This window comes from Enhydra lutris, unplaced genomic scaffold (assembly GCF_002288905.1).
Source record: "Enhydra lutris kenyoni isolate GAN:26980312 unplaced genomic scaffold, ASM228890v2 scaffoldscaffold4, whole genome shotgun sequence".
NCBI lineage: Eukaryota > Metazoa > Chordata > Mammalia > Carnivora > Mustelidae > Enhydra > Enhydra lutris.
In genome coordinates this window covers 11333422-11357690 of record NW_019154088.1, presented here as the reverse complement: position 1 = coordinate 11357690, position 24269 = coordinate 11333422, and the positions used below count along the sequence as shown (strand labels likewise).

The window sequence follows — 24269 nt, the reverse complement described above, 5'->3', positions numbered from 1 at the left end:
TGCAAACAAACACACAGAGAATCTTGAGCAATTACTGCTATACCATTGCCCAAACCAGGATCTAAACAAACAAAAAAGGAGAAACTGGGTACATAAAATGCAGAAATGCCAGGATTAGAAGTAGACTGAACCCTCACCCTTCAGGTTCACTGGAAATGCATCAAGGAGGGGTCACCACCCTCAGCGCACACAGACTCTGCAATGAAAACCAACGCTCCTACATACAGATGAGGCCTGCACCCATCTCTCGCCTGATTCAATCTCAGTCCTGTCCTTTAACCCTCTGATGCCACCCTGAGCTCTACCACTTGAATTCTAGCTTCATCTGCTCGCTCCACATCCAACCAATACAGCAGATCAGTTCTACTGAAATAGTAACCATTTTAATCCACCTGGTCTTTTCCTAACCTCCAACTTCTCCCCTTGGTTTTGTTTAATAGAAGAATTGATAGCCTTTGTTATTTAGATCTGGTTTTTAGGTAACAGCCACTTCTGCCCGAGGCATTTTCACTGAGCTAATTTACATTCACTGTGTTGAAAATGAGCTACTTGAACTTTCTGAGAGGCTTGGTCCCTGATATGGACCCTGAGAGCTCATCCTAAAATGAGCTCTCTTAACATCTCACTACCAGATACACTACAGCGTTAGGAGCCTGATTTCTCCAGGGGTAAGAGCAGCATTATGTATCCCCCATAAACTCTGTTCCTTTCAATTGGCAGCTGGGGGCAATTCAGAGAATGAGGATTCGATTTGCAGTGAGCATAGGGATCTGGGCCACATAAAGTACGTTCTGCCAACCACAGGGACTGTCCTTCTATGGAGACACAAACATTTTGATAAGGACAGGATATGATGTTCCTACCACTGGGAACTGACTCTCAAAATGCTTCATTTAGAAATGGTGACCTGCCTCTATGTGACAAAGAACCAGGTGATCCAGGCCTTGGAAGGCAGGAGCTTCCTTCCCTTGTTCGAGATGGCTGGTGGTGTGCCCTCCCCCACTGTGCTGGCCCACCAGCTCTTTGGGCTCTCCCTCATGCTTTCTTTAAGCTTTCTGTGTCTACTTTCATTCTCCTCTCTTCTTTCCCTGGTAAACCTAGTAATGAAGAAGCAGGAGGTACACTTTTTGTTAACTTGAGAGTTGAGAAGTGGGGAGGTGTTAGAAGGAAACGGTTTCAGATCTTGATTCCCCCTGTAGCCTCTGAAAGCTGTCTGTGAGCAGCCTGGATGTGCAGAGCTCAGGAGTGCCCATGGGATTTCGAGGTTAGGATTTCACTTCCATGCCTGCACTCTTATGCTTTGGGAAGCCAGAAAAGGAATATAAGCAGCATCTTTCTTACTTTAAAATGAGGAAATTAAATCACAGAGAATGAAAGTAAGTTGTATAAGAGCAGCAGTGGCAGCCACAGAAAAATAATTATTCTGATTTCCAGTCTTCTGCTCTAATTATACAAAAGCAAATGAATCATAATTGGTTGGCTAGCCCAGTTTCCTGAGGGCAAACCTGAAGGCAGCTTTGTGGCAACTGGCTCAATTCACAGATGTGTAGCTGCTGCCCTTGACTTCTCCCTTTTTGACCTCTGGGACCAGTAGCTCAGGAAAAGAGGGAATGCACCAGCCTGCTCACCTTGAGGTGATAGAGCACGACACCTGTGCTGAGTACGTCATCTTCCAAGGCCATTAGATGGGGCAGGCTGGAGTCAATGACCACACCAGCCCTCCTCCTGTTGATGTCCACTCTGTAATGTTCCATGAGGGCCTTCCACTCGTTCCACTTCTGGGTCCAGTCTTTAGTCAGCTGGTCTATCTGCAGAGATGGAGGACGTGGTTTTAGGCACCCCGCCGGTGGAGCAGACTTAAGGTCAGAAACCATCCTGGCTTGATTCCTCATGGCATTCCTTCCTCACTTTCCTCACTGTTACAATTCAAAGCTCCACAGAGGCCATTGCACCTCCTCTGTGAGCTGTTTTCTAACATCTCTCCAAAATGCAAGTGTTACTTTTATAAAGAGAAACTCCCTCAGTAAATGTTATTTTTAAAGTTTTCTGCAACAAGCGTGTATTGTTTCTATAACTCGACAAAAATGCCATAATTTTTTTTTTATTAATTGAGATGTTAGTTATATGTTTATAATTCCCCTTTCCCTATTCCTCTTCTGTGTGATCCATACTGTGAGATCAAGTTCCACATCAGGCTCCACAGTGGGCATGGAGCCTGCTTAAGAGTCTCTCTCTCCCTCTGCTTCTATCCACCCCCTTAAAAAAATAGATGATAGAGATAGATAGATAGACAGACAGATAGGTAGATATAATACAGCAAGTTACAAGCCTTAAGATAAGGCCACCTGGGGAACGTGAATGAACAATGTTGAACATAAGGTGCTTTTCTCTTCTTTTTGTGGAAATGGTGGAAATGGATGCCCAGGCAGGAGAGTTATCCTGGGAATGGAAGAACTGAGGAAGCAAGAAAAGGACCAGAAAGACTAAGTACTTCTCTCGTAAAAGGGATACTTGAGAAAAAGTATGTCAAGTTTAGGTACAAGTGTTTTACATACCTCAGAAATGTTATTTTTAATGTTATACTCACTGAGTTGAAGCTTGCAAAGAATGAGACTACAGGGTACCCATGAAGGGCTGAGTTGGATGAGGACCTGGCAAAGTTGAGCAGCAAGGCACTCTGGCTTACAGTTTAGCCTGCCTGCTTACAGCTCAGCTACCTGGAGGTACCACTGAACACACCTCCCCTTCTGGCTGGCTTTCATCACCTACCTCCCTTACTGCCTAAGGTCAAAGGCCAGCAAGTGGCAGATTCAAATCCAGATCTGCCAGAATGTATAATGTAAAACTGCTAATGAGCGTGGAATGATTTTGACTCTATACTTCATCTTTTATGTATACGGGAGTGGTATTTTCCTTTTTCTTTTTTTTTTTTAATTTATTTTTTCAGTGTTCCAAGATTCATTGTTTATGTACCACACTCAGTGCTCCATGCAATACATGCCCTCTTTAATGCCCATCACCAGGTTCATCCAAACCCTGTTTGTTTTTTCTGAACCAAAAATCAGAATGTATATTTAAGCATAGAATTTTTGAGAAATGTCTGGATATGTGATGTAGTCCTAACGTTTAGTTTGGGTAACAAAATACTGACATAGCCAGGATACTTTATAATGTATAATTATGGTGCAACAGAATACTGGGAATTGGGACATTTGGGTTGTGGTATCTAAATGTAACCTGTCACCAAATAATGCCTGCCATTTTTCCTTGTAAGTGTCTCCAGAAATCACCATTTAATCTAACCTTCCTAGATGTCTTGTCCTCACCTTCATGGAGTCACAAAGTTAGTCTCTTTCCTGATTGATCTCTGTGCTTCCAATTCATCCTACACACAACTGTCATATTAATTTCCCAAGATACACCTTTATTATGTCACCAACCTGGTTCAAGAAGCTACAATTAATATTGTGAATGTCAAGTTCAAACCTCCTAAACTGGCCCTAATCTCACCTCTACTACTCTCTGCCATGAATATGTATTCTCATCCGCTCAGTCTTCCTCACACTGTGGGCTTCCACATGGCCGCCCACATCAGTTCATTCTTTCAGTTCCACGGTCTTGCTGAGATTATCCCATCCTCACCCCAAATGCCTAACCCTTTCTTCCTATCTAACACACTCTACCAATCTTTCAAGGTCTAGTTCAAGTCCTCTAGCCTTCAGCCACATCACTGTGATGCTGGCCATGAAAATTCCAAGCCATAATGATTTCTTCCTTCCTTAAGCTCTTTTTATATAACTCATGTAGTTCATTACATTTAACCATTCTCTAAATGTGTTTCCAAATAGAGGGCAAGCCACCTGTGGGAAGGAACTTCTTTTCCTCTCTTGAAGCATCATGCTGAACACCTATTTGTTGCTCAGTGAATACATGTCAGTCAGTTGATTTACTGACTGGAAAATAATTTTTAATTTTTATTTTAAATTTTTTCTTTTTTAAAGATTTTATTTATTTGTCAGAGAGAGAGAGAGAGCAAGAGAGCAAGCACAGGCAGACAGAGTGGCAGGCAGAGGGAGAAGCAGGCTCCCTGCCGAGCAAGGAGCCCGATGTGGGACTCGATCCCAGGATGCTGGGATCATGACCTGAGCCGAAGGCAGCTGCTTAACCAACTGAGCCACCCAGGCATCCCTAGAAAATAATTTTTTTCCTAGGCTACTGTCCCTATCCAAAGGAAGTTATCATGAACCCCTAAGAGAACAAAACAAAGAAAGCCAGTTACCAGCCCCTAAGGTAAACTCATTCTCCACTCAAAGCTCAGTGAATACCAAAACTGTCTCTAAACTAGATAGAACCTCTCTGTCCTCACAAGGGAGCAGCCATTCAGGAATAATGGAGGGAGAGATCTACTACCAAGGTGATGCAAAGCATAACTCAGTCTACCCAATTCGCCCACCTTCAATTCATTCTGGAGAACCAGCTCCTTCAGATTCTCATCCTTTTCCTCATTCAATGGACAGTAGTTTCTCTGCATAAAGAGAGAGAGATGTGTGATGTGGGTCTCATCCTTATTCTTATGAAGGAAGAGAGGGGCAGATAAAGACTTTATCATTAAAATCAGAAACAAATCAGAAGCTTAAATACTGGGGATCATATTAGTACAAAGAAAAAAAATTCAAAAAAATTTTTCTGGAGGGCCCCATTCCCTGAATCCACCCACACACAGAAGGAGGGCCATTTAGGCAAATGCCCTTTGGAAAACAAAGATGATATAGTGGGGATGCCCACCCCATCTGAAACTACTCAGGTAATCAGAGTCATCCATGTCTTGTCTTTGCTCCTGCCTCTGTTCTACAAGTGTCCCTTAATTGAAAACATGGAATGCAGCAGGGCTCAGATTTTATGCAGAAGAAAAGCAGGTTTGGGGGAACAGAAAAGTTCTGACTGCCAGAATACCAGTTCGAAGCTCAGCAGCATGGCTTTGAGTCTTCCAATCTCCTCCCTGAGTTCTCTGATCAGTTTTATATTTGCATCCTGAAACACAAAGAACTTGGTTTCACAAAGACTGATATCTGGCCCCCAAAAGCTCTAAGATGCTACAAAGAAATAGTTTGGAAAAAGTGGTTTATTACTTTGGAGTAACTTCTGAGGCAGTCTTCTCAAAGTATGGTCCCAGAACCACATCACCTCCACCTACGAACTTGTTAGAAATGCAAATTCTGCACCCGAAAGTACTTAACCAGAAACTCTTGAGGGCTCGGGCCCACCTGTGGTGTAACCAACCCTCCAGGAGGTGATTCTGATGCACACTCAAGTATGAGAACCGCTGCGCTTGAGCAGGAGGGTGATGGGTAACACAAGTGCCAGTGCACGTATGGGTAGTAGATGCTCATCTTCCTGCAGTGCAACTACACTTAGTATCTACCTAATCACATGGCCCTTTAAAACAGTCCACAGATGGGCTATATAGGCCTGGCCACCAGTTTGTGATCCCTGCCCTGAAACTCTTTGCTGAAATTGCAAAGCACATAAGGAATTTTTTAAAGTTTCTCACTATTACTCAACTTTTCAAAACGAATAAGTTCCTTATATGCCCCTTTTAGCCTGAAACAGAGAACTCACTGTAGTTTGTGCAGAAATAAATAAAATACAACCATACATCCATGTAAACTCAAAATAAAAGCAGAAAACACAAAAAATTTTAAGTGATCTCCCTTAGGGTGGCAGTGGTATACCGGAGATCTTAAAAGGAATGGTCTCAGAGAAATATCTAAAATAATTTAAAAAGGTAACTTAATGAAGTCAGTAGAGATATGAGAGAAGGGTATGGCTCTGAAAGAAAGAATTCCACTCTGTCTTCATTTGGCAAAGTCGGGCAAGTTGGGGTGAGGGTGAAGGGAGAGAAAAAAAGAAAGAAAGAAGGAAAGACAGGAGGAGGGAAGAGAGGGAGGAAGGAAAGAAAAGAGAGAAAGAGAGAGAGAGGAAGAAATTAATTTTAAAAATGAGAGACTAAATGAAGTTAGTGTAAATGATACCAGACCAAGACTTCAAATGAAGTTCTCACCTCATTTACCCGTGGCTTGTTGATGATGTGTTTGGCATTGGATGCATATCTCAGGGTGCTCATGGTCTCACTGTAGCAAGTATGTGCAGGAGACACAGCTGAGGTAGAAGGAGAAAGTTAGAAACCATGCCAAGCCCTTCCAACCCAGCCTGTAACCACGTGCCTTACTGCTACCGTCCATGCTATATCATGAGACCCTTAATGAAAGGGGTGGTCACGGCCCTTTCTCTGAGGCAGAGTACTAGTCCCAACAAGCTCTAGCATCCCACTCACTAGCAACCATGATAGTTTTGGAGTTGCCTCCAAGACTGTCCTTCAGCAGCCAGGTCAACACGGAGTCCCGGTACGGGATGTAAGACTGCCTTCGGGAGGACCCCACTCCACTGCTGGTCCCAGACGGAGAGCTAGGGATCCCACTGTCACCAACATCACTGGCTGCACTGTTGAGGCTCTGGCAGCTGCTGAATGCTTGAGAATTCTGGGCTTTAAAGACAACAAAATAATAAAAGTGGAAGAAGAAAGGAATTGTGAAACACGTGCATTAAAACAATGGCCGAAGAACACAAATTTAAGTATCACACTTTGTAATCCCTCTCTGCATGACAGAATAGTACAAATTTCAATCCTGAACTAGCCTTTGGACTCAGAACACAGACTATCTGACCCACATGATTTTTCAGTCTTCCTTCTTCTTGAAATTAGAGGGTTGGGATGATGACCACACAGGGTTCTCAAGTGCAGACAAAAGAATATCCATTTTTATGGCCTCAGTCAGGAGGCAACTTTATAAAAAGAACCTTGTAAATGTCTACCCCATTTTCATAAAATGAAAATATGTGAGCTATTTTCCTGAGTCTCCCTCCCACTCTGATAATCATCTATCAGCAAAATACCTAAGGTGGAGATGACAATTCCCAGAGTCACAAGAGACTTGTTGATATTGGCTCCTTCAGTAATGCGGTCCTTACAGTAACTGGGATCTGCTCTTTCACTGAAACAGTCAATTAAAAAAAAAATAAAAGCAAAGAAGAAGACACTGTCCTTGAAATGCTGTTGAAAGACACTATCCATTATGCTGTACATTATATTAAAAGCCCACATGATAAATTCTTTTTAGAATTCACTACCAGGAAAAGTCTTACCATCTTGTAATAAACTGGCATTTCCTCCACTTCTTGGGCAATGGAAATCAAATAGTTCATTACTTTTTTAAAATTTTGGCTGCTAGAGCACTTTTAGCTAACTGTAATGCTCATTTACAGTAATGATATTAGCATCAATATGCCCAACCTTTGTTTTAATTTCATCTATTAATGGCCTTATGGTATCTGTGTCATTATCTGTCAACTGTCTTAATCTTCCTGCAGTCAATGGAAAATATTAAAAAGTCATACTTCCAGGTGCCTGACACAGTTTCTTCCAGACAGCCCTTCATTTTTTCCCCCCAAAATGCCAGAGTTGCAGCTGACAGAGACAATACTTCATTTTTAAGGGAATGATGTACCATATTAATAATTTAGTAGTTTTAAAATAAGAAAAATTGTTCTACCTCATCTCACACTTTTTTTGTGACATCTCCAAGACTTTCTTCTTTCTGGATATACATGACTATAATTCATGCTTTCTTCTAATACTTAGAAGATCATATCTTCTCCTCAATGGAACAGTATTTTTAAAAGCTTTCTTTCCTTTTTTTTTTTTTTTTTCCCCAGTAACATACCGGCACACAATCAATATTAAGACAGAGGAAAAAAAAGTGTATTAACTCAGTTACTTCCATTTAGAGCAGTGTTTTTTGATCTTGGCTATACACTGGAATCACCTGGGGAGCTTCAAAAATTACTGATCTCTGCACTGCCTCTGACCTCACTAATAACGCGAGTTATTTGATCAGAGGTGAAACTAAGGCAGAGAATTTTTAAAGGCCCAGGTGATTTTAATAGGCAGCTAAGATTTAGAACCCTTGACGTAGATGTTTTTTAGCCTCTGGAAAACTATAATTTCTTAAAATAGCATTAAAAAATTTGTTTCTTTTGTCATTTTCTCAGGATGATCGAAATGTGAAAAAGGATGGAACAAGTTTATTCCTTGTAAAATGGGCAAGAACAAGGTCATTGCCAAGAGATTAATTCCCCTTGGCTTTGAAATCCTAATTACCTGCCTGCTAGGTCCACAAGGTTGATCTTGCTAGCAATTTCAGAGGGGAGGTTGTTCTCCAGGATTGCCTAAGGGAGAAAACACATTTAAAGCTTGTCATTTGGAAGACAGTGTCCCCCCCACCCCTTAGACGCCCTCCTAAACAAGGTGATATTCTGGACTTTTAGCCAAATCACTCAAGAAATCTGTATTTGAATGTGCCCTGAACCAAATGAGCTCTCAAAGTCTGATAACTCAGTCAGTAAGCCCTGAGTTTTTATTTCATTAAAAATATGAGCAGGACTTCCACACAGTAAATCCCCACAAAGTCTTATGAGCACAATTTTCAGAGGTACCAGAAATTTTAATACGATTTAGCAGGCAAATGCTCAACTCCCCTCTTGGGGGCTGACTCTCATCAGTAAAGATCCACAGCAGGTGTGGGGCCCCTGACAGGGTTTCTCTCTCCTTAACTGGAGTCACAGCATGTTAACTCACCAGGGCAAGCAAATCTACCCATGTTCTCTACTCAGGGGCATTCAGCCCTCAAGAGCAAAACTATTTTTCCTTTTTTTAAAAGAAATTAAGTGTGGGGTTTTGTTGTTTTATTTTATTGTGCATCCATCACCAAAATCTAGTTTTAAAACATTTCCAACAATCCCCTAAATTCCCTCAAGTCAGTTTGCAATCAAGCTCCACTCCCATTCCTATGCCTAGGCAACCACTCATCAACTTTCTATATAAAATGTGTCTTCTCAGGATATCTCATACAAATGGAACTACACAAGGTCTGCCTTCTTTCACTGCTTAATTATTTTGAGATTCATCCACAGTGTGGCGTGTATCAAGAGTTCACTCCTTTTTTTTATCACTGAATTGTATTCCATTGTATGAATATACCAGGCTTATTTATCCATTCACCTCTTCATGGACATTTGGGTTGTTTCTAGCTTTGAGCAATTACAAATAAAGCTGCCATGAATATTTGAGTACAAGTCTCTATATGGACATACCATTTCTTTTCTCTTGGGAAAAATAGCTAGGTGTGGTTTTAGATTATAAGGTAGATATATGTTTAAATTGTTAAATTCTCTTCCAAGGTTGTATCACTTTATATTCCAACTGGTAATAAAGTGGATGAGAACTCCAGCTCCTACATATCAGGTCACGAATTAGTATAATCACTCTTTTCAATTCTAGCTGTTTTAAAAAGCAGACAGTGGCATCTCATTTAATTTGCACTCCCTTAATGTTTAGTGATTTTTGCATCTTTTCAAGTGCTTAATTGCCATCTGTATACTTCCTTTACTTAAGTGTTGATTTAAAACTTTTGTCCACTGTTTTGAGTTGCTTTCTTACTATTGATATAGTTCTATATATATTGTGGATACAAGTCCTTTATCAGATGTTTTACATACACATTTTCCCTATCTGTGATTTTTCTTTTTGTTCTCTTAATAACGTCTTTCAAAGAAAAGTTTTAAATTTTGACCAATGGTAAATTTCAATTTGTTCTTTTGTTCAGTTTGTGTTTTTAGTGCCACATCAGAAAAACCTTTGCCTAATCCAGTATCACAAAGGTTCTCCCAAGTTATCTTCAAGTTTAATAGTTTCAGGCCTTACATTTATGTCTATGATCTAGGTGGGAGTTAATTTTTAGATAAAGTCAAGGTATGGATCAAAGTTGTTCTATTTGGGGGAGGGGTTTGTTTTTACTTTTAACATATGGATATCCACTTGTCCTACCAGCATTTGTTGAAAAGATTACATTCTGCACTGAATTGCCTTTGCAAGTTCGTGAAAAATACTTGCCTGTATATATACGGGTTTATTTGGGACTCTCTTCAGTTCCATGGATCTATTTGTCTATCTTAACGTTAATGTCACACTATTTTGATTAGCCTTTTATTTTTGCCTTAAAAATCATTATATTAGGGGCACCTGGGTGGCTCAGTGGGATAAGCCTCTGCCTTTGGCTCAGGTCATGGTCTCAAGGTCCTGGGATGGAGCCCTGCATCGGGCTCTCTGCTCAGCAGGGAGCCTGCTTCCTCCCCTCCCCCACTTTGCCTGCCTATCTGCCTACTTGTGATCTCGCTCTGTCAAATAAATAAGTAAATAAATCTTAAATAATAATAATAACTTAATTCCTATGAATATAGAAAGTTTACTGCCATATATCTTCTTTTCAGAGTCCAGAGTGCTAACCATTACACTATATCTTCTTTTCATCTTCACTCCTTTGTGCTTAGTGTATTATGTATGACAATGTATATATATGTGATATATGTAACACAGCATTATAATTATTCTTTTTTTTTAAAGATTTTATTTATTTACTTGAGAGAGAGCATGAGAGGGGAGAAGGTCAGAGGGAGAAGCAGACCCTCCATGGAACTGGGAGCCCGATGTGGGACCTGAGCCACCCAGGCACCCTATAATTATTCTTTTATACAATCTTATTTTTTAATAACATTGGAAGAAAAATAAGGAAGAATATATTTATGTAGCTTTTTATATTAACCCACATATTTCCTATTCTTAGCACTTTTCATTCCTTCCTGTAGACTTAAGTTACTGCTTTCTCTCAGCCTGAAAGATTTCATTTGATTTTCTCATAAGTTACACTTGCAAGCAATGAATTTTTTTCTTCTTCTTATTTTTTTTAATCTAGGAATGTTCTTATTTCATCTTCATTTGGTAAAGTTAGTTTTGCTGCATATACAATTCTTGGTTGACAGTTTTATTTCCTTTCAGCACTCTGTCTTCTGGGGTCCAATGACCATTAATCATGTAACTGTTTTCTTATATATCATGTCATTTTTCTCTAGCTGTATTCAAGATTTTGTCTTTCAACAATTGACTGTGATGTGTCAAGGTATGGATCTTTTTACGTTTATTTTACTTGGAGTTCTTAAAATACTTGTATCTGTACACTAATGATTTTCAACAACTTTGGAATTTTTTGGCCACTATTTTTTAATTTTTCTTATGCCTATTTTCTCTTCTCTTTCTGGGATCCCCATTACATTTATGTTAACACAGTTGCTGTGTGTTAACAGGTCTGTGAGGCTCTATAAAATTTTTTTTGAAGATTTTTATTCACTTGACAGAGAGACAGAGAGAAAGGGAACACAAGCAGGGGGAGTGAGAGAGGGAGAGGGACAAGCAGACTCCCTGCCGAGCAAGGAGCCAGATGTGGGACTCGATCCCAGGACTCTGGGATCATGACCTGAGCCGAAGGCAGATGTTTAACAACTGAGCCACCCAGGCACCCAATTCTACATTTTTCTTTAATCTTTTTACTCTCTCTTCTTCAAACTGAATGATTTATTTATTTTCAAAGATTTTATTTATCTATCTATCTATCTATCTATCTTAGGAGAGAAAGAGCACAAGCAGGGGGAGTGGCAGGTAGAGCAGGCTGAGGGAAAAGCAGGCTCCCCGCTGAGCAAGAAGCCCAATACAAGACTTCATCCAAGGCATTCGTTTAACCAACTGAGCCACCAAGGTGTCCCCAAATTGGATGATTTCTATTTGTCTATATTCAAGTTAGCTAGTTCTTCTGCCATTCTCCTATCTGCTCAAGTCCCCACTACTTTTTTGTTTCAGTTATTGTACACTTCAATTCCAGGACCCCAACCCTATTTTATCTAACAATTCCTATGATTTTATTGAAATTCTGTGGAGTCACTGTCATTAAACATGGTTTCCTTCAGCTCCTTGAACATATTTATATCAGTTGCTTTGAAGACTTTGTATGCTAAATCAAACATCTGGAGCACTTAGAATCAGTTTCTACTTACTGTTTCCCCTCCCTTCATGACATTGGCTGTACTTTCTTATTTCCTTTTGCACGTCTAGTAATTTTTGGTTGAAAACTAGGCATTTTAGATAACATATTGTAACAACTCAGAATTCTGAATTTTTCCATCTTGAGGGTCGTAGTGGTTGTTGTTTGGTTTCTCTGGTAACTTCCCTGGGCTAAAAATTTCTTAAATTCTGCTTCTCTAGCAATATGTAGCCAAAGAGGTCTCTGTTCAGGTTTTTTCCTTTAATTGTTTTTAATTCTAACCTTGACCTTTGGGGGGCCACCCTCTGTCTGCATAGGTGAGTGTACAGCAAAAGACTGTTCAGAAGTTATAATCAAACACCTTGAGCCAATAAGATCTCTATTCGTTTTTGGTGGATCTATGTGTGGGCTGGGGAATGCATTAAAAATTCAGTTCTAGGTTTAAGTTCTGCTCAGTACAGGATATGTGAAGATCTTATCAAGCCCACTATGGCTGCATCATTTTCCAGAACTCCCTATTAAATCCCCAGTTAATGTGCCAGTTCATTTCTTGCCTGAAACAGACTAACAATCTCAGGCTAATGGAGTCACTGATTTCCTCGTTAGCTTGCCACCAAGAGCACCATTCTGACAATGGTCCAAATCAAGTGAACTCCTCTAGCAGTGGTAGCAACAAAGTTGCTGGTTTTCACTGCCTTCCATTCTCTGATTGAACTACCTCACTTACAGAGACAGGTAGGGATGGGAACAGCCCAAGGCAATACACCACAGATCTGCACTATTCTTACCTGTAATTCAGTAGTTTTCTTGAATAAATGTCTTGATTTATTATATGACTCTGGTCTATTTTTAGAGCAGAGAAGTGGTTACTTTTTTTTAAATTTTTTAAAAAAGATTATTTATTTATTTATTTGACAGAGAGAGAGAGAGAGAGAGAGATCACTAGTAGACAGAGAGGCAGGCAGAGAGAGAGAGAGGGAAGTAGGCTCCCTGTGAGCAGAGAGCCCGATGAGGGACTCGATCCCAGGACCCTGAGATCATGACCTGAGCCAAAGCCAGCGGCTTAACCCACTGAGCCACCTAGGTGCCCCGAGAAGTGGTTACTTTGACATTTTGTCCAGGTTTACCGTTGTTTTGGGGCGGGGGGAGGATTTGTTGATCTACTTATTCCTAGTAGAAGTAAATCTACTTTTTAAGAGAAGTAAATCGTCATAACAGAAGTAAATCTTCTATGTTTTTATTTTAATGCTTATTTTCATTTCAATCTTACTTCTTATTTTAATGCTCATACTGATCACATAGATATAAAAGTACTTTAAAATGTTATAAGTAAAATATAAATTGAAGATATTTTGATTAGTCTTTATGAAACTGCCTCTACCTGTTCTGGTGTAGAACTTAGTAGATTATATGTAGGTCCTCCTTATAACATTAGGTCAAAGTAGAGGGCCTGTAAATGGAAAGTTAGGAAGAAAGGAAAAGAAATAAGGACACAAGAAAGCAGTCAAAAGGGTCAAGGAAAGGAAGAAATCTAAGCAAATAAAGGAGTAACCAACCTGTGTATAGTAGATAGTGAAGATGGCATGGGATCTGCTGCTGGCCTCGTGAACATGAGTAGCTGCTGTGATTCTATGTACATAAAGGAAAACAATTAGGATAAGTATTGTTTATCCACAGCGGATCTTTAATGGGGAAAAAAAGAAATGTTAGTGCCAAGGTTCACAGGTGAGAATCATAAAACACCCATATTTAGTCCAGTTTAGTTAGGAGAGTGATCCAAAGATGGCAGAAGCATCATTCTAGGTACTGATATCTGAGAATAAAATGCAGTGTAGCTTCATATTAAACTATGTTAGAACACATTTTAAGCAATAGAAGCAAAAATCAGAGTTGAAAAAGGGGAATACTAGAGTGTCATCAACGTGGAAGAATACCCCTAAAACAGACCCAGTTAAGTAGGACAAATGGAGGTAGAAAGCTTGCTGGAGAAGCATCAAAGAGAAAGTAAAATGTGAGTAAACACTAAATATTAGTCTTACAGTGTCAGAAAGGAATTTGAAATGAGATCTTGAATTATGTCAATGTCATACTTAAGCCAGGTGAAATTCAAAGTCTTCTTCAGAAATTCATTGCAATATTAATCATATTAATCCTTAAAGTCAGAAGAGCCTTCCCTTCATCTAAATCTAAGTCAATCATATTTCAGCTTAAGATCATGTCATTGACTTCTGTCCTCAGAGGAGCTGGAGAATTTAAGAAGAGTCAAACTCCAAAGTCGGGTCTCATGATTCAAGGATAGAGAAGGTGAAGCCTGACACTTCAAGATCAAGGAACCCAGGGTATCCTGAAGACCAAAGGCAAGTGCCTCCAGGATAGTTCCATGAAACCCAAGGAGTGGAATGTTAAATTTAAAGGTCTTCCTTTACAGTCAATTAACTTGGACTTGCTACTAATAGGGTAAAAAGAAGACTAAATCCCAACGTTTTTTCCAGGTAAAAAAGGCTATTCTTTCAGGCATATACTAATATCAGTCTGGGTATTTCCTAGTAACTAAAAATATGCAATATTATCACAATTTACAATAGTTTATAGGAAAGTCTACAGTGCTTATTCATTGCAGATTCAAAACAGTCTTTTAGGGGTGGCATTTACAAGTATGCAAAACTATAAGAAAAACAATTTTCTGAAACACTTTAAACTATATTGGATCTTATTTCTATCAAGCCTACAGAGAGGACAATGCAGGCAAGAATCTTTTCTTCAGTCAAAAAGTTATGTATTATAAGACAAAGCACAGAGTAACTCTGGGTTTACTGCCCAATATTATTATAACCAGAACAAACTCCACCTTCACTATTAGTGAGAAATGCACAAAATCTCAGCCACTGCCCCTTATCCTGAGTACATTACTGTTCTGAGAAAGGCCTCCTGATTGTGAATGTGGGAAAGCTGCAAGGAGAAGTATAATCATATACTCCAAAGGGGGAAAGAAGAGTAAGACTGAAAGAAGGACAGCAACAAATAAACCTGTTACCTGTTTGCTATTCCCTCCTCCAAGAGTTGAATTACTTGCTTATAGTTGGTAACTACATGTTGAGATAAACCTATCAGATTTGTGAGGGAGGAAAAAAGAAAATAAAATTTTTGGTAAAGTTTAACTTCTTCCTGTTGGCCATTAACTTTATCCTATTTTATATCATTTGATAGACAAGGATGAGAGAACTTGACTAAATTCTTTAAGATGGTTAAATTATCTTTTTATTTACTTATTTTTTAATGGGAAGCCTACTGTCAAGCATTATGATAGGCTCTGGAAACACAAGTCTCTGCTCTCACAGAAAATGTAGTCCAGAATTCATATAGTGGTTATGCTAATAAAAACAAAAAAAAGGTAATTCCTTACAATTGAGCTATATAGGGTATAAGAAAAGTTCTTATATTATCTCCCTTGGCCCTCACCAAATTGCTAAGGCAAACAGATACTATGTGTCCCACAAGATGGCAGACTCAATTTGACATACAAAACATACAGTATACATGTCCCTACCCAAAAGCAGTTTACAATCATAAGAACTTATACTACACAACATAATATGGCCAAATGCCACAGGAGTAAAAGAGATAATAAATGGTAAGGAGATCAGAGGAGTGGCCAGGGCAGGCTTCATGGAGGGAGTGAGACTTGAATTGAGTCACTGAAGAATGGGTCAGCTTCAGATAGGTGAAGAGGAGCTTAAGGACATGAAAGTAAGTCTTTATGGGTAGTTACTGACCAGGTCAAAAAGTGCCTTCACAACTCAATCAGAGATACAGGGACAGACTAACTTTGGCGGCTTGATTGGTAAATATAATTATGCTAGAAATTAACAAAGCAATTTCAACATTGACTGGATTTCTTTATATTAAGAAATTATTGTTAAAACCACAATCAGGTATCACCTCATACCTGTCAGAATGGCTAAAATAAAAAACACAAGAAACAACAAATGTTGGTGAGAATGTAGTGAAAAGGAAGCCCTTATGCACTATTGGTGGGAATGGAAACTGGTGCAGACACTGTGGAAAACAGCATGGAGATTCCTTAAAAAATTAGAAAACAGAACTATCATATGGTCCAGTATTTCCACTATTTACCCAAAGAATAGGAAAACTCTAATTTGAAAAGATATATGCACCCTTATGTTTATAGCAGCATTATTCGCAATAGCCAAAGTATGGAAGCAGCCCAGTGCCCATCAATAGATGACAAGATAAAGAAAGTGTGGGATATATATACAATTGAATGTTATTCAGCCATCATAAAGAATGAAATCTTGCCATTTGCAGTGACATGGATGGAACTAGAGGATATTATGCTAAGTGAAATAAGTCAGTCAGAGAAAGACAAATACTATATGATTTCAATCATATATGGAGTTTAAGAAACAGAACAAATGAACATAGGGGAAAGGGAGGAAAAATAAAATAAGATAAAAACAGAGGGAGACAAATCATAAATGATTTTTAACTATAGGAAACAAACTGAGTGTTGCTGGAGGGGAAGTAGGTGGGGTAATGGGGTAATTGGGTGATGGGCATTAAAGAGGGCATTTGATGTAATGAGCACTGGGTGTTATATGCAACTGATAGATGACTAAATTCTATCCCTGAAACTTTTTTTTTTTAATTTTTAAAAAGATTTTATTTATTTATTTGACAGAGAGAGATCACAAGTAGGCAGAGAGGCAGGCAGAGAGAGAGGGGGAAGCAGGCTCCCCACTGAGCAGAGAGCCCAATGCAGGGCTCGATCCCAGGAATCTGAAATCATGACCTGAGCCGAAGGCAGAGGCTTAACCCACTGAGCCACCCAGGCGTCCCTTAATACACAATATGATAACTAAATTGAATTTAAATTTTAAAACATTTTAAAATTATTTCCTGATCTTTAAGGAAAAAAAACACCAAAAACCAAATAATAATAATAATCAGTGTAATTAACCACATTAGCAGGATAAGACAAAAGTCATATGCTATGGAAAATAATTTGTAAAAACACAGTAATTTTTAAAAAGATTTTATTTATTTATTTGAGAGAGAACACAGAAGGAGAAGCAGACTTCCACTCACCAGAGCCTGATGCAGGGCTCGATCCTAGGACCTGAGTTCATGACCTGAGCCGATGGCAGAGGCTTAACCATCTGAGCCACCTAAGCACCCCAAAACACAGTAATCTTATTAAAACATTTTTAGCACCCCTTCTATCTCCCTTCCCTGCAAATTTAATCCTAAAGTTATCAAGCTGAACAGAGCAGGGTAGGCTACTATGAAGGTGAGGGACTGCAGTGATGGCTGCAGTGACGCAGAGCAGGGTGAAGAGCCTGAAAGGAGGGGGAGTGTGTCCACATAGGGTTGCCTGGTACATATAGCCAAGACAAGCCTGAGCAGGGTTGTCCACAACCTTGTTTGTTTGGGTCCACACAAACGGAAAGCCTGGCAGGACAGTGGGGGTGAGGAGGGTGACTGCACATGTTGCAGCCTGGCCCAGAAAGTCAGAGCCTGAGGGGGCTGAAGGGAGCATCCATGTCAGAGGCAGAGCTTCCATGTCAGAGTGGGGAGGTGGACCAGCAAAGGGATACAAAGACCAAGAGGGGTATAGAATGCACCTACACAGTGGGGAGCTAAGGGGCAGGCAGCCCCACACAGAGTGCTGGAACTGTGGAGACAGGGCCCAGCAGAGGGTGTCTAACCACAGCCAGGCAAGGAGGGTACCCACATGAGAGAGAGAAGAGCAATGGCAAGGAGACTGATTACATGTAGGAAGGCAGATCAGAGAAGTACTTCCCCTGTTAAATAAAAGAATTACAAGGGTGCCTGAGTGACTCAGTCAGTTGGATGTCCTACTCTTGGTTTCCACTCAGATGCACTTATGGGATCCACACTGGGCTCTGCGCTCAGAGGGGAATCTGCTTGAGATTCTCTCTTTTCCTCTGCCCTTCCCTTCGCTTTTGTTCTTTCTTAAATAAATATATGTCTTTTTAAAAAATAAAATTAAGGAATTACAAATATGAAAAGGGAGAAATCGAGAATGAACTCTGTTGTGTTGGACAGCAATTAGAGCTACTGGTATGAACACAGATTACCTAGATCTGTCCACTCAGAAGGACCACACGTTGCAACATCAATAGTAATAGGCATACATAGCACCTATATCTTAGCTTTAATTTCTAAATACTACTCTCCAGCAAAAAGGAACAGGTAAGATAAATAAAAGTAAAAAGAAATGGCTGATTCCAAGACTGAGGCAAAGAAAGTAGAAGATAAGCCTGGAATACCTCTATGCCAGAAAACAAGGTGCTTAAAGAATAATAGTGACATGTTAAAATGTCACAGAAATACACTTGAAAGGGATTTCGTTGACTAAATTTGGAATAATTTGAGCATCAGAATAAAAAAAATCACAGTAACAGAAGATAATTCATTGAATAAAATAGACAAGCATGAATCTATACTGACATAAATTGAAAATAAGATGAAGATGGGATAGATACATGATTTCACAGTACTGCCCCACAAACACTTGTTGATTACAAAAGGAGAACAGCAATTCTAGAGTGAAGAAGGCTGTAAGATATCATCTTGAAAATCATGAGTAATGGGACATATCAAAATTGTGCACCACTTGATGGTTGTCAAGTTCATGTAAGTTAAAGAGAGACCCAGGAAACTTTCCAAACCAAAGAAATACCCTAACAACATGCAACATGTGAATCTCAAATGAGCAATTATTGGGACAATTAGAGAAATTTAAATGGGCTGTAAGGATTAGATGGTGGTAACATGCCAAAGTTTATTTCCTGATTTGGGTGATTGTGTTGTAATGATACAGGAGAACATTCTTGTTTGAAGGAATGGAGAGAAAACACCCTAAAATAATCAGGTGAGATGGGTCAATAGATTGGCAACTCACTCACAAATGGCTCAAGAAAAAAGTTCTTGCAGCTTTTTAAGAAGTTTAATTTGTTTCAATGTTAAAAAACAAAAACTCTTAGAAAACTAGGGAGAGGGGCCCATCGGTGGGTCAGTCAGCTAAGCATCTGCCTTCAACTCAGGGAAACTCTATTCCAGGGTCCTGGGATAAAGCCCTGCACTGGGCTCCCTGCTCGGCAGGGAGTCTGCTTCTCCCTCTCCCTCTGCACCTCCCTCTGTCTATGTTCTCTCTCATTCTCTCAAATAAATAAATATAATCTTTAAAAAAAGAAAACTAGGGGAAAAAAAGAGAATTCCCTTAATCTGCTATGGCAATGTTTCTCAAAGCTAATCCAAAGACTAAGGCCGGTTCTCAAACTATTATTAGTACGTAATGAGATAGATAAAGAAATTTAGCAACTTTTATAACAATGTGACAGAGTGATTTTACATCTTTTGAATTGTAAAAAAATTGGGGGCTTGTAATTAAGATGTCATTTTCATTTTTCTAGTAACTCATCTTTATTTTACTCAAGTGTTAGTTTGCCATAGCTTGGAATTAAAAATCAAAACAAAAAAAACCTGGTCCTTTGCAGGGCACCTAAGTGGCAGTCAGTTAAGTGGCTGACTCTTCATTTCACTCAGGTCATGATCTCAGGGTCCTGGGATCAAGCCCCACATTAGGCTCCAAGCTCAGCAGGGAGTGTACTCGAGGATTCTCTCTCTCCCTCTACCCCATTCCCCACTTGCACACATGTGCACACTCTCTCTCAAATAAATACATCTTTAAAAAACAAACAAACCTGATCCTTTGCTACGGACATTTTTACAAGTGTGTGATAAAGAATATTTATTAAAGGGGTACCTGGGGGCGCCTGGATGGCTCAGTGGGTTAAGCCGATGCCTTCGGCTCAGGTCATGATCTCAGGGTCCTGGGATCGAGTCCCACATCAGGCTCTCTGCTCGGCAGGGAGCCTGCTTCCCCTTCCTCTCTCTCTGCCTGCCTCTCTGCCTACTTGTGATCTCTGTCAAATAAATTTTAAAAATTAAATAAATAAAGGGGCACCTGGGTGGTTCAATGGGTTGAGCCTCTGCCTTTGGCTCAAGTCATGATCGTGGGGTCCTGGGATTGAGCCCCGCATCGGGCTCTCTGCTCAGTGGGGAGCTGCTTCCCCCTCTCTTTCTGCCTGCCTCTCTGCCTACTTGTGATCTCTCTCTTTCTGTCAAATAAATAAATAACATCTTTTTTAAAAAAGGATATTTATTAAAAACAAACACTATTGCAAACATCATACTTAATGGTATAACATTGAAGCTTTCCCCTGGAAACAAGACTAAATACTGCTAGCACTTCTATTTAATATGGTACCAGAGGTCTTAGTAAGTGTAGAAAGGCAAGGGGAAAAAAGATTTAAGAAGTTAAAAAAACAAAAATTAAAAAGAAAAAAAGTTTTGTGCAGATTGAACACACAGAAAATAAAAAAAAAAAACCCACAACAACAAAAACTGGGGGCAAGGCAATTACCTACCACCAACATCTCCTGCTCTGTACCTATCCCTTTATGTTAAGATTAAGATCAAGGCAAAAAACATGATATTATCTTTTCTTCATTTAAATGACACCTACAACCACTGGCCTCTCAGGTGCTTTGGGCAGGGCTGTGTACATTTCAGATTTCAACTTAACCAGTCATCTAATTAATAAACTTTTTAATGGAAAGTAATAGGCTACCCCCTTCCTTTCCTGTGCTTTAGGCAACTATCAAATTCTAGCTCACAATTCTGAACTAGAACTGTAAGTTCTCATATTTATTTCCTGGAACACCCTGAATAGTATGGGTATCTAGCATGTGCCCAATAAATTCCCATAAAATTGGTTTCAAAGCAGAAACCACTTTCCACTTATTAATCATATTCACAGAATATATGAGCCTGAAGATAGAGCTACATAGACACAGATATAGGCAGGCAGATAATACAAATAAATGAATGAGAAGGCAAACATTTAAAGAACTAAAAGTTTGCTGTAGGGGTGCTGGGTGGCTCAGTCAGTTAAGCATCCAACTCTTGATTTCAGCTCAGGACATCATCTCAGGGTTGTGAGATCGAGCCCCATGTCAAGCTCCATGATCAGCAGGCAATTTGCTTGAGATTCTTTCCCTCTCCCTCTGTTCCTCCCTCCACTTGCACGCATGCATGTTCTCTCTCTCAAATAAATAAATAAAATCTTAAAAGAAGAAGTTCACGGCAATGCCATCAGAAGGTGGTAATGGAAGTAATAGCTCAGTGTGACTATTCAGGGTTTTAGCGTCCCAGGACGGTACTTGAGCTCAAGGCTCCTTCACTAAGAAATGCAAGGACTGTTGACCTATATTTGTCATGATTTAAGAAAGTCCAGACCAACTTTCAAAAACATGTAACCCAAAGGACCCAAGAGACCTTTTGCTGGGTAGAATTATTTCCTACCAACCATCCCCTGCCCCCACAAGGGTTTGCTCCATGAAGGTCCAAAAGAGCCCTGAGACTTCAGTCCGGTTCCTATCATTGGCCTTGGGTGTATCACCCAAACTGAATGACCTTGCATAAGTTCCTACCTTCTCTGGGTTTCAAGTACAATGCCGATCAAAGAATCTATAGTCACAGGTCACCTTGATGTACAGGATTCCATCCCACTGATCTCTTCCTATCCTAGGCAAGGTTCTCAGTTCCAACCCTGCACCAACTACTGTGTGACTTTGGGAACACCCTGTAGCTTCTTGCAGCTTCATTTTAGCTTCTGTGCAAGGGGGACATTTGGACTACATCTTCGGTCTCCTCTAGTTACTCCCCCTACCACACACACATACATTAAAATAAAATACAAAAGTAAGAAACTTTGACAGCACTGCATCAACTTCTGGTCTGCCCTCAAAGTACCGCTTTACACAAAAATTTATATGCACAGAGTTTTATGAAGTAAACTACTGGCTCCCAGAAAAGTAAATGGTATTTTTTGTTTGTTTCCAGGCTGCTGTTCATGATGGAACCTTTGGGAAAAGACACAGGTAGCAGAATCTGTAACTGGCACACTCCATTAGCCATGCCCTGATAAAGAAGAGACCAGCTCTTGATCTTTCGTGTCCATCTCTTTGTTAGGAATTAAATTAGTATATTTCTGAAGGAATAGGAGCATAAAATTCATATGTTGCTCTTTGTAAAGTGGGCTGAAAGGGTAAAAACTTCCTGTACGAAAGAATACAACTGTTCCTACCTCATAGTAAGACCTAGTCTAGTAGGTTAAGACAGATAGTACCGAACACCAAATATCAGTAGTTAATAAGGAAGCAGCTCAGACCAGTGTCATGTGTGACAGCTCCTCATCCCCTTATCGCCACCAGTGAGAAAACCACCCTGAAAAGGAGATTAGCTGATCTGAAAATCAGTCCAGGCCCTCTGGACCTGCCACGAAAGACTCCACCTTATTCCATGCCCCTTTCCCCCTCCTTCACTATTCTTTAGACACACTGGCCTCTTTGCAACCACCCAGCCCTTCTCTTAGGGCTCTTGCTCATGCTGCTCCTTCTGTCAGAATCATCCTTCCCCTCAGAATACCATTCTTTACATGATTGGCTCTTGAATCTCCTCAAAGAAGCATTTCATGACCCTGCCATGCAGATAGACTATCTATACTGCCCACTGTTCTTTTCCATCATGACATCTATTTTTTTTATTAGTCTTTATCACAACTTGTAATTAAGTGTTTATTTTCTGCCTCACCCCCACAAGACTATAAGCCTGCCTATGAGGGCAGGACTGTCTTTTCTATTTACGGTTATTTATCCAACATCTAGTACAATAGGTGGCACATAGCAAGTTTCATTATTTATTTGTTGAATGAATCCATGACCATTAGGAAAGCTTCCCAGAATTCCATTTGGTCTCAGACCTCCAGAACCACAGTGGCTCACCTTGTACATAGGGCCCCATCTCTGGATGCTCTCTGACACGCAGAGTGTAGGACTTCTTCTGATCAGATTGCTTCAGCAGATCCCGTACTCGTTCGTTATAGATTTCCAGGAAACTAGAGACATGTGGAACAAGGCACATAATCAGATTTTGGAAAATGATGACATCTTTTCAAAATTACACTTTAAAGAAGGCAACATAGTTAGATTTGGAAGAAAGTGGGCAAAACACTAAGCCAAGAATCAGAAGGCCCTAATTCTTAACCTAGTTCCACCTCTGACACTCTAAGACCTTGACCATGCCAGGGTTCGCTCTTGAGTCTCTTTCTACGCATGCACAATTATGTTGCCACATTAGCTGTCATCACTTCACAGTTGTAAGTTTACAAAGTCAGCCTTGATTCAAATTAAGCCTTCAAGAGGCTATTTCAGCATAGTTGTGGGTTATACTGCCACCAGCCTATACCTTGATCAGACCATAGAGTTTAAGGCTTATTTCTTAAGTGATTTTCAAACATCATCTACGACCTCTCAGTGCTCTGTGAAGGCATCTCGAGAGCCACTGCTAAGCAATGAGGAAAGCCAAATGAGAAAGATTCTGGTCCCCACCCCTAATTTAAGTAGGAGAGATCTCATTTTACCTGTTTCATACAATGGGACTCTAAGATATGCTCTATCTTATAGGTACCTGCTGGTATTTAATTCCTTTTTAAAATAATAACATAGCTACAATTCTTGATTACAATCAGCAAAAATTTTGTTAAGAAAACAAACTTCTCACAGAAAGGTCTTCCTCATCAGAACACAGATGTTTGCCTATGAAGCCAGCGGCCATTAAAAAAGGCTCCACCTCGGGACGCCTGGGTGGCTCAGTTGGTTGAACAGCTGCCTTCGGCTGGGGTCATGATCCCAGCGTCCTGGGATCGAGTCCCACATCGGGCTCCTTGCTCAGCGGGGAGCCTGCTTCTCCCTCTGCCTCTGCCTGCCATTCTGTCTGCCTGTGCTTGCTCTCTCTCCCTCTCTCTCTCTGACAAATAAATAAAATCTTTAAAAAAAAAAAAAAAGGCTCCACCTCAGATGAACTCTATGCACTCTTCTTTTATTTTTTATTTTTTTATTAAATCTTTTTTTTTTAAGATTTTATTTATTTATTTGACAGAGAGAGAGATCACAAGCAGGCAGAGAGGCAGGCAGAGAGAGAGAAGGAAAGAGGCTCCCCACTGAGCAGAGAGCCCAACGCAGGACTCAATCCCAGGACCCCGAGATCACGACCTGAGCCGAAGGCAGAGGCTTTAACCCACTGAGCCACCCAGGCCACCTTGCACTCTTTTTTTTTTTTTTTTTTTTTAAAGATTTTATTTATTTATTTGACAGAGAGAGATCACAAGTAGAC

General features: G+C 40.0%; 1 protein-coding gene across 1 annotated transcript in view; it reads right to left on the bottom strand.

Annotated features, from left to right (window-relative positions):
- The window catches only part of LOC111159700 (stAR-related lipid transfer protein 9-like), a 106031-nt gene that overhangs the window by 23115 nt on the left and 58647 nt on the right, over positions 1-24269 (bottom strand). The window contains exons 7-16 of the mRNA XM_022522265.1: positions 22880-22992; positions 15022-15091; positions 13544-13616; positions 8219-8286; positions 6955-7052; positions 6335-6544; positions 6062-6159; positions 4954-5031; positions 4454-4525; positions 1629-1808 (exon numbers count right to left, since the gene is read on the bottom strand). Of these exons, the coding sequence (XP_022377973.1) occupies positions 1629-1808; positions 4454-4525; positions 4954-5031; positions 6062-6159; positions 6335-6544; positions 6955-7052; positions 8219-8286; positions 13544-13616; positions 15022-15091; positions 22880-22992 (1060 nt within the window). The remainder of the gene's footprint in view (positions 1-1628; positions 1809-4453; positions 4526-4953; positions 5032-6061; positions 6160-6334; positions 6545-6954; positions 7053-8218; positions 8287-13543; positions 13617-15021; positions 15092-22879; positions 22993-24269) is intronic.